The sequence below is a fragment of the Saccostrea cucullata genome, unplaced genomic scaffold (genome assembly GCF_032062105.1).
Source record: "Saccostrea cucullata isolate Sc308-1 unplaced genomic scaffold, CSIRO_AGI_Scuc_v1 ctg5552, whole genome shotgun sequence".
Classification (NCBI taxonomy): Eukaryota; Metazoa; Mollusca; class Bivalvia; order Ostreida; family Ostreidae; genus Saccostrea; species Saccostrea cuccullata.
Window position 1 is genome coordinate 2,570 of NW_026929384.1, and position 10,680 is coordinate 13,249.

Genomic DNA, 10,680 nt, shown 5'->3' on the forward strand with positions numbered 1-10,680 from the left:
TATAAAGATTTTCGATAAGTCTTACGGTGTCAAAACATAAGGTGAGAAATAAAATAACTAGGAGACTTATTGTTCAAAGAACCATAAGAGGTCTTTCCACCTTCTTTGAAGTTTAATTTCGTTTTATCTGACTCCTTAAAATTAAATTACATGAATAAAGCAAACAAAATTGTCCTAAAAGGATAAATTTTAAAAAAATGAAAAAAAAAAAAAATTGAAATGACCTTGACCTTTGACCTTTAAAAAAATTCAAGGTCAATGGTCAATGGTCACAATGCAATTGACCCCATGCCTCTATGACTTATACTTTTGAAGTTATAAGGTTTAATAGCAAGTACAAAGACGTTAAAGGGCAATAATTCATATAAGGGGTCATCAGATCCTTTGGCACTTATACAATGAAGTAAGGCCTGAAGACCCTTAAGACATTAGTGAAGATTTGGTGTCTCTATGGTCTACGGTTTCCGAGGAGTAGCGATAACAAGGTTTTTTGCACAAGGGGCAATAACTTTTAAAAGGGTCAATCTTAGGGGACAAGACTGAAATCTTTGAAAGAGTATTAAGAGTGCATATCACAGACAGAAGATATATTGTATATGTTTAAGGATGTAAGAGCTATTAAAAGAAATTTATTTCTCATATTTGGAATGACCTTGACCTTTGACCTTGAAATGAATTTAAAGGTCAAAGGTCAATAAAATTTATGCAGTTGGATTCATGTCTCTACGACTTCTCGTTTTGAAAATTTTTAGTTTTTTATGAAATTTATAAACTTTCAGGGGCAGTTACTCATTGAAGGGGTCAAAGAAAACTTTTGCAATTAATAGATTGAAAAGTCTCCTAAATAAGTTGAAGACGTTAGTGAAGGTTCTGCATCTCTACGATTTACGGTTTCAAAGAAGTAGTGATAACAAGCTTTACGGTGAAATGGGCAATAACTGCATAAGGGGTCTAAGTTAAAACATGGGGGGTCATTTTTCGGAATAACTTTAAATATCCAATATCATGAACTATAAAGATTTTCGATAAGTCTTACGGTGTCAAAACATAAGGTGAGAAATAAAATAACTAGGAGACTTATTGTTCAAAGAACCATAAGAGGTCTTTCCACCTTCTTTGAAGTTTAATTTCGTTTTATCTGACTCCTTAAAATTAAATTACATGAATAAAGCAAACAAAATTGTCCTAAAAGGATAAATTTTAAAAAAATGAAAAAAAAAAAAAAATTGAAATGACCTTGACCTTTGACCTTTAAAAAAATTCAAGGTCAATGGTCAAAGGTCACAATGCAATTGACCCCATGCCTCTATGACTTATACTTTTGAAGTTATAAGGTTTAATAGCAAGTACAAAGACGTTAAAGGGCAATAATTCATATAAGGGGTCATCAGATCCTTTGGCACTTATACAATGAAGTAAGGCCTGAAGACCCTTAAGACATTAGTGAAGATTTGGTGTCTCTATGGTCTACGGTTTCCGAGGAGTAGCGATAACAAGGTTTTTTGCACAAGGGGCAATAACTTTTAAAAGGGTCAATCTTAGGGGACAAGACTGAAATCTTTGAAAGAGTATTAAGAGTGCATATCACAGACAGAAGATGAATGTATATGTTCAAGGATGTAAGAGCTATTAAAAAAAAATTAAATTTCATATTTGGAATGACCTTGACCTTTGACCTTGAAATGAATTTAAAGTTCAAAGGTCAATAAACTTATGCAGTTGGTTTCATGTCTCTACGACTTCTCCTTTTGAGAATTTTTATTTTTTTTACAAAATTTATAAACTTTCAGGGGCAGTTACCCATTGAAGGGGTCAAAGAAAACTTTTGCAATGAATAGATTGAAAAGTCTCCTAAATTAGTTGAAGACGCTAGTGAAGGTTCTGCATCTCGACGATTTACGGTTTCAGAGGAGTAGCGATAACAAGCTTTATGGTGAAAGGGACAAAAACTGCATAAGGGGCCTAAGTTAAATCATGGGGGGTCATTTTTCGGAATAACTTTAAATATCCAGTATCATGAACTATAAAGTTTTTCGATAAGTCTTACGGTGTCAAAACATAAGGTGAGAAATAAAATAAACTAGGAGACTTATTGTTCACAGAACAATAAGAGGTCTTTCCACCTTCTTTGAATTTCAAATTTATTTATATCTGACTCCTTAAAATTAAATTCCGTGAAAGAGAAACCAAAATTGTCTTAAATCATAAATAAAATGAAAATTTAAAAAAAAAAATTGGAATGACCTTGACCTTTGACCTTGAAAAATATTCAAGGTCAAAGGTCAAGGGTCACAATGCAATTGACCCCATGCCTCTACGACTTATAGTTTTCAAGTTATAATGTTTAATAGTAAGTACAAAGAAGTTAAAGGGCAATAACTCATATAAGGGGTCATCAAATCCTTTCGCACTTAAACAGTGAAGTTAGGCCTAAAGACCCTTAAGACATTAATGAAGGTTTGATGTCTCTACGGTCTTTGGTTTAGGAGGAGTAGCGATAACAAGGTTTTTTGCACAAGGGGCAATAACTTTTGAAAGGGTTAATCTTAAGGAACATGAATGTAATATTTGAAATAGTTTTAAGAGTACATATTAATGATTTAAAGACATAAAGTATAGGTTGAAAGACAAAAGAGATATAAAAAGAGCTTAATTTCTCAGTTTTGGAATGACCTTGACCTTTGACCTTTCTATAAATTTCAAGACCAAAGGTCAGTGAATCTTATGCAGTTGGTCCCATGTCTCTACAACGTCTCGTTTTTAAAATTTTTAATTATTTTTAAAATTCAAAAACTTCCAGGGGCTATAACTCATTGAAGGGGTCAACGAATACTTTCGCAATGAATCAATGAAGTGTCTACTAAATAAGTCGAAGACATTAGTGAAGGTTTCATTTCCCTACGGATTACGGTTTCGGAGGAGTAGCGATAACAAGCTTTTTTGCGAAAGGGGTAATAACTCTGAAAAAGGTCATAGTTCATATACGCAGGGTCAACTGCAAAAATCTTTTACGGAGTACATTCTTATGAACTTAAAATCTTTTCGATAAATCTTGAAACTCAAAATCACACGGCGGAAAAATAATAAAAAAGAAAAAAAAAAACCAGAAGAAAATCAATAGGTCTTTCCACAGAAAGGTGGAAAGACCTAAAAACATAAGCATTTCAAGAGGTCTTTCCACAGAAAGGTGGAAAGACCTAATAAAAAACAGAAGCATTTCAAGAGGTCTTTCCACAGAAAGGTGGAAAGACGTAATAATAAAAAGAAACAGTACAATCACTATAAGGTCTTCTGTCTGAAACGGAAGACCTTAATAAACAGCAGAATCACTAGAAGGTTTTCCGTGAAGACGGAAGACCTTAATAATAATTATAAGAAACAGAGTAAAAACAATATGTTCCCCAACTTCGTTTGGGGAACATAATAACATGGCTTTTGGTTTTAAAAAGAACAAACCAAATTCAATTGTTGAAAAATTGTTACACAATACTCACTGGCAGCTGACCTATATGGCCTGTTGGCCTCTCATCTCCATTGTATTCTACAGCCTGAGTATGAAACTTTTTCAGGTCCTCCAACTGTTCACACTTTAAATAATACAACAGCCATAGAGGGAACAGACTTCAACAAAAAATGCCTTTATGATAAAGGACAGCCATCAGAGACCAATGTGTACTGGGCACGACAGGGCAGTTCTTTCAGACAGGAAGGAGATGTACTTAATCTGACAAAAATACAAAGCAGTAGTTCTGGTAACTATACATGCACAGCAGAAAATCAGTACTCATCGGGAAACAAAGGACAGAGCAAGCAGTCCATGATCATCAATGTCGAATGTGAGTTTAATATTCATTTTCTGAATTAATTATGTGAATTTGTTTTTTTGATGTTGCAGAATAACCTCTGTGGTTGATAAATTTTGAAATGTAAAAGCTAAGGCAGTTATGGCAATATGCAGACAGCATGACAAATAACCAAGTGTATCAAGATCACGAACTATGTTTATTTTCATTTCTCTTTTTCAAATTTGGTATGTCATCAGTGTTTAAAATAACCATGCGCCTGACCGCCAGAGAGCACAGATTTTGTCGCGGGCAAACAGATTTGCATGTATTGACGCCCGGCTGGACGTGTAAAATTTTTCTATAAATTAAAATTTGATAAACCTCTCTCAAATCAACTAATATTACTAGCTTCAAAGAGTAACAAGTAGTAATATCGTAATATCGCAAGCACCTCGCAGTTATCTAACTTACTACCGCTCTTTTGTGGGGGAGTCGAGAAAGCTCTAAATCTTGTGAGATTACTGGGACACATGGCATTGTTTACAGTAGTGACAATCGAATGATTCGAACAATTTTAAGCCGAAAGTTCAATGTATTCCAAGAATTGAACTCCAAATAATAGATTGTCAAATAAGGAAAGTGTAGAGAATTTTATCAGCTTTACAATGTGATGATTTTCAATAAATACTTAATGAGAAGAGCCCGCATAGTTAAAAATATCGTAAAATGTAACATTTTAGGATTAGCTTCTCTGAAAAATTAATTAGGCTGGGTCATTGATTGTTTAGCTACCCTTCCACCAGGATTTTTTTTACTTATCTGTCCTTATAAATTCTACAATGATCGATCTTGCATTGTATTAATTTAATAGCACATTTGCCCAAACAAACAGACGTTTCCTACCTCCATCGCGAAAGAGTTCCGCTTAGTTAAGTAATCGCGATATCAAGTAATCCAATATATAGTGAGCTGGCCCCATTCACATTACTGTTAAAACGAAATTTTAAAAGACAAATGCTTTTTTCGGACAAGTACATTTTTGGCAGGGCTGACAACTTCCACTAACAATCAGCCCTGCATGTCTAGCTAATTTTACAGCGAGTTTCAAACACTGGGTATGTACATGATATGTAATCATTGTAATGTATGAAATGTTTCATCATATTTTAGCTCACCTAAGCCGAATGCTCAAGTGAGCTTTCTGATCACATTTTGTCCGTCCGTCTATCTGTCTAGCTGACTATAGCTGTTTGTCCATCTGTAAACTTTTAACATTTTTGAAACCACTGTGCCAATTTACACCAAACATGGTACAAAGCATTCTTGGGCGAAGGGGAATTTAAATTGTTAAAATTAAGGGCCAGGTCCTCTAACAAGGGGAGATAATCAAGAAATAAGAAAAATAAGTTGGGGTCATCATCTTCTACTCAAAAACCACTGGGCCAGAAAAGCTGACACTTAGGTGGAAGCATCCTGGGGTAGTTTAGATTGTAAATTGTTCAAATCATGACTCCCCCCCCCCCTGGATAGGGCGGGGCCACAATAGGGAATCAAAGTTTTACAAAGAAATATATGGGGAAAAATCTTTGAAAATCTTCTACTCAAGAACCACTAGGCCAGAAAAGCTGAAACTTATGTGGAAGCATCCTAGGGTAGTGTACATTTTAAATTGTTCAAATCATGGCCCCTTGGGGTTGGGCGGGCCACAATAGGGAATAAAAGTTTTACAAAGAAATATATGTGAAAAAATCTTCTTCTCTAGACCCACTGGGCCAGAAAAACTGAAACTTATTTGGAAGTATCCCGGGGTTGTGTAGATTGTTAATTATTCAAATCATGACCCCCGGGGTTGGGCAGGGCCACAATAGGGAATTGAAGTTTTACATAATGAAATATGTAGGGAAAAAACTTTAAAAGTCTTCTTCTCAAGAACTACTTAGCCAGAAAAACTGAAACTTATGTAGAAGCATCCTTATGTAATGTAGATTCTGAATTTTCAAATCATGGCCCCTCGGTGTTGGGTGGAGCCGCAATAGGGAATCAAATATTTAGAAAGAAATATATAGGAAAAACATTTTAAAACCTTCTCAAGACCCACTGGGCCAGGAAAGCTGAAACTTATGTGGAAGAATCCTGGGGTAGTGTAGATTCTATATTATTCAAATCATGGCTCCTGGGAGATGGGCGGGGCCACAATAGGGAATCAAAGTTTAACATCGAAATATTTAGGATAAAAACTTTAAAATTCTCCTTCTCACTTAGAACCACTGGACCAGAATGGCTGAAATTTATGTGGAAGCATCCTGGGATAGTGTACATTTCAAATTGTCCAAATTATGACCTGTTGGGCATAGGCGTGGAACCGGGGGGGCTAGGGGGGCTTAGCCCCCCCACTTTTTTTCCAAATATATAATTAGTATAGACGTTGAACATTCTTCATCGTTTTCGCCCCCCCCCCCCCCACTTTCCACAGATACGTCTTAGTATAGGTTAAAATTGGGAAAGTGTTGGTTTTTGGAAGAAAATTTTTGGTACTGGAGTTCGAACCTACCCCCCCCCCCCCCCCACGAAATAAGATTTTCGTGTTTGGGAAATTGGGAAATAGACATCTTTTTTTTTTTTTTTTTTTTTTTTGCTTGTCAGGTTTTTTGGAGGTAGAAAAAAAAAATTTCTTACACTTAGCCCCCCCACTTTCAATTTGCTTCCGACGCCAATGTTGGGTACGATGGGTCACAATAGGTCACGAGGGAAAAATCTGGTTAAAAATAGCATGATCAAAGCTTCTCAGGTGAGCGATGTAACCCATAGGCCTCTTGTTATTGATGTGAGAATAATGGCTGCAACATATTTCTGATATCAGCAATGACTAGTTAAATATTTCTAAAAACAGTTACATGTATGTGTATGCCATTGTTTATAAATAATTTATTATAATATAAAATAAAAGAATTAAAAAAAAAGAATAAAAGAAAAAAAGATTTATATCCATTTAATTTGTTGCATTGTCATAATAATTTTCTAAGAGTTCAAATTAATCTTAAAATATTGATGCATAGTAGGAGGATCAGATTAAGAAAATTTTACCTCTATTTTCATCATTGTGTGTAGATCCTCCAACTGTGTCCAATTTGACAAATAAAGACATTATAGAAGGAGATGATCTATCTGTCACATGTTTTATCACCGATGGAAATCCTGCCCAAACCACTATCTACTGGACCAAGACAGGTGACTCTGGATTTAGACAAAATGGTGTTGTACTACTGATACAGAACATACAGAGAGGCAGTGCTGATACCTACACGTGTACAGCACAAAACAGTTACAGCATTGGAGGCACGGGATCAAGCAGTCAGTCCATGATTGTCAATGTGCTCTGTAAGTGTCTGAATATAAGTTATTATCTTTATGGCATAATATTTACATTTCCAATGCCTTTGTTATGTTCCCCAAACGAAGTTGGGGAACATATTGTTTTTACTCTGTTTCTTATTATTATTATTATTTTTCTTCTTCCTGGGAAAATTTTGTCCACGAGTGATCTTGTAAACTATACATCCGACTTAGGTGAAACCTTTTTAGGGTCAGTAGGCATGTTATGTAGAGTTGCCGAACGAAGGTCATTTTGCGCGCACGTGCTTGCAAGAGCGCGCACGTGCGACACGTGAAATGACAAATATAATGTTTACTGCCGTAACTTTTCTATTTTTTGATGAAATGTTTTGAAACTCATAATGTAAGGATATATTAGTAGCGTAGACAAGGTGACATGGTCAACATAGCAACATCTCATGCGCATGCACGTGCGCTTCGCTCTGATTGGCTGAAACTAAAGTATCAATATCTTTCTTGTTTTTTGACGTAATCCTTTGAAATTTTGAACATAGCCATGCATTAGGATATCCTACAACATGATATATAGCAATTATCATGAAAACACGTGCTTGCACGTGCGATGCAATCTGATTGGCTGAAATTTTGAATAGCTTTAACTCCCTTGGTTTTCAACCAAACAGGATGGGATTTGGAACATAGATATATATAATGGACTTCTACAAGAAGGTGTGGTCACCATGCACATGCATGCACGTGCGTGTACGACTGCTGAAATCTGATTGGCTGAAACTTTAAACAGCTATAACTCCCTTGGTTTTCAACCAAACAGGTTGGGATTTGGAACATAGATATATATAATGGACTTCTACAAGAAGATTTGGTCACCATGCACATGCATACACGTGCAAGTACGTGTGCTGCAATCTGATTGGCTGAAACTTTAAACAGCTATCACTCCCTTGGTTTTCAACCAAACAGGTTGGGATTTGGAACATAGATATATATAATGGACTTCTACAAAAAGGTTTGGTCACCATGCACATGCATACACGTGCAAGTACGTGCGCTGCAATCTGATTGGCTGAAACTTTAAACAGCTATCACTCCCTTGGTTTTCAACCAAATGGGGTGGGATTTAGAACATAGATAGATGTAATGGACTTTTACAAGAATGTATGGTCACCATGCTCATGTATGCACGTGCGTGCACGTGAAATGGGTTAAATCAAAAATACACTTGAAGGAGCGTTTTTTTTTATACTTTTGGATTAAATACTTTTAATATTTAGCATATTTAAATATATAGATTGTGTAGACAATATGATATGGTCATTACGCACACGCATTCACATGCGCAAGTGTGCAATGATAAAATTTAAATGAACATGGTACACTTTTGGGTAAACGTTGTTAAAGTCTCAAATGCATAAAGTTTGTCTTATTTAATTACGCTTACAGGGGATATGACTATAAAAGGGAGTTGGGGAGCGTTTGGGGAACATCTGTAACGGTCCCTGTTACAATTAGCACTAGTTTGAGATGAAATTACAAATAGGTAATGTACTTTATTTCTTCATCAATGTTCTGTTTCATCGATAAGCTAGGTTAAAAAAAATCAAGTGCAGGGCGGGGCAAATAGAATAGAGACAAGAAGCGGGGCGTCTAGCACATGGATTGGCAAAATCAATACCATGTAAATATAAGGAATAACTGGCAGATTGTTTGATTTTATGACGATGATCAATTGATTGGCTTCCTCAAATACTTTTACATTTAACACAGTAGCCTATAAATCAACTTTTGGGAGTTGGTTGATGGTGTCATGTGGATGTGTAGTAAGGTTTCAGAATGTTCTATTTCACCCTTAGGGTCAAATGGGGTCAGAAATGTTTTAAATGCAAAAAGCCCCTAGTTCCCTGAACTCCTCTTGCGTTTTACACAGTAAAACGCAAGTAGCCTAATCACTGTGTAGAAACGGACTAGGGTAAAGTGCGTTACCCTAGTCCAAGATGGCGTCTAGCAAACACGATTCGATCATTTTGCACGTAGTTTCAGCATTATACAGACTTTTATCATAAATTTTGTTGTTAAAATTGAATTATTTCGTACAGAAGAACACAACTATCGCAAAAGGCGGCATGACATTGGCTGATTAAAGCCAGATTGCCAATACAAAATTTGAGCATGATTAGGGTAAAGTAAATTTTTGATTAGGGTAAAGATATTCTGAGCTTTTTTGGTGACTAGGGTAAAGTACGTGTAAAATATCATTTTCCTTGTTTCAGGACCTAAAGAATCCTATTTTGAGGGATGTTTATTCCTTCTAGGCAACTGATCCTACTTCTGTAATTGCCAGGGGTCCGTGTTTTATACCTGTCCACAGAGTTATATTGTTTGTAGTTTTCAGTGCTAGATCACTGTTCGTTATCCTACCTTTTTCATTGAGCAGACTCAACACACACTCTGGACGTTTTCATAAAATCATTGCACAAAACACTAATAAACGGAAAAATTCTGATTTTAAAATGAACCGAGAGCAAATTCCAATGGCGAATTACTACTTCTTGCAGTTAGTTTATAATCCTATTTATGGACATAATATAACTAAATGAGTAGGAGAAACAACGCTCTTTTCATTTAGTTGCGGCGAAAATATTTTCAAACATCTACAGATCAATTATTTAAAATTTATAAAGAAAGGGGGGATTTTATTTATCTATTTATTGTATTGACGTGTGCATAATGGCCAGAAATGGGGTTTTTGTAGTATTCTTACATTGTATATATGACCGAGAAACGATGCGAAAAATTATCACTGCTGTATCTTCTAAGGTAACTGGCAAAGCATTTCTTCGAGAGAAAAAATAAATCTATATTCGGGGTTCGGATTCTAATAATTTCTTTATGTAAGGTTTTTAGCTCACCTGAGCCGAAGGCTCAAGTGAGCTTTTCTGATCACATTTTGTCCGGCGTCCATCTGTCTGTCTGTCCGTCTGTCTGTAAACTTTTCACATTTTCGACTTCTTCTCAAGAACCGCTGGGCCAATTTCAACCAAACTTGCCACAAAGTATCCTTGGGTAAAGGGGATTCAAGTTTGTTCAAATGAAGGGCCACGCCCTTTTCCAAGGGGAGATAATTATGAATTATAGAAAAATTAATGGCATTTTTAAAAAATCTTCTTCTTAAGAACCACTGGGCCAGGAAAGATGAAACTCATGTGGAATCATCCTCAGGTAGTGTAGATTCAAGTTTGTTCAAATCATGACCCCCCGGGGCTAGGGTGGGGCCAAAATGGCCGACCCAAGTTTTACATAGGAATATATAGGAAAAATCTTTAAAAATCTTCTTCTCAAGAACCACTGGGCCAGGAAAGATGAAACTCATGTGGAATCATCCTCAGGTAGTGTAGATTCAAGTTTGTTCAAATCATGACCCCCCGGGGCTAGGGTGGGGCCAAAATGGCCGACCCAAGTTTTACATAGGAATATATAGGAAAAATCTTTAAAAATCTTCTTCTCCAGAACCACTGGGCCAGGAAAGATGAAACTCATGTGGAAT

The 10,680-nt window shown here is 36.0% G+C and overlaps 1 protein-coding gene across 1 annotated transcript; it reads left to right on the forward strand.

The window, feature by feature from the left end:
• Positions 1 to 3,569: 3,569 nt before the first annotated feature.
• On the forward strand, positions 3,570 to 7,163 carry LOC134280713 (igLON family member 5-like; the record flags this gene model as incomplete). Its single annotated transcript, XM_062763158.1, has 2 exons — positions 3,570 to 3,836; positions 6,894 to 7,163. Coding segments are annotated over 2 exons (537 nt in total), but the record flags the coding sequence as incomplete, so codon positions are not given.
• Between the last annotated feature and the right edge of the window lie 3,517 nt (positions 7,164 to 10,680).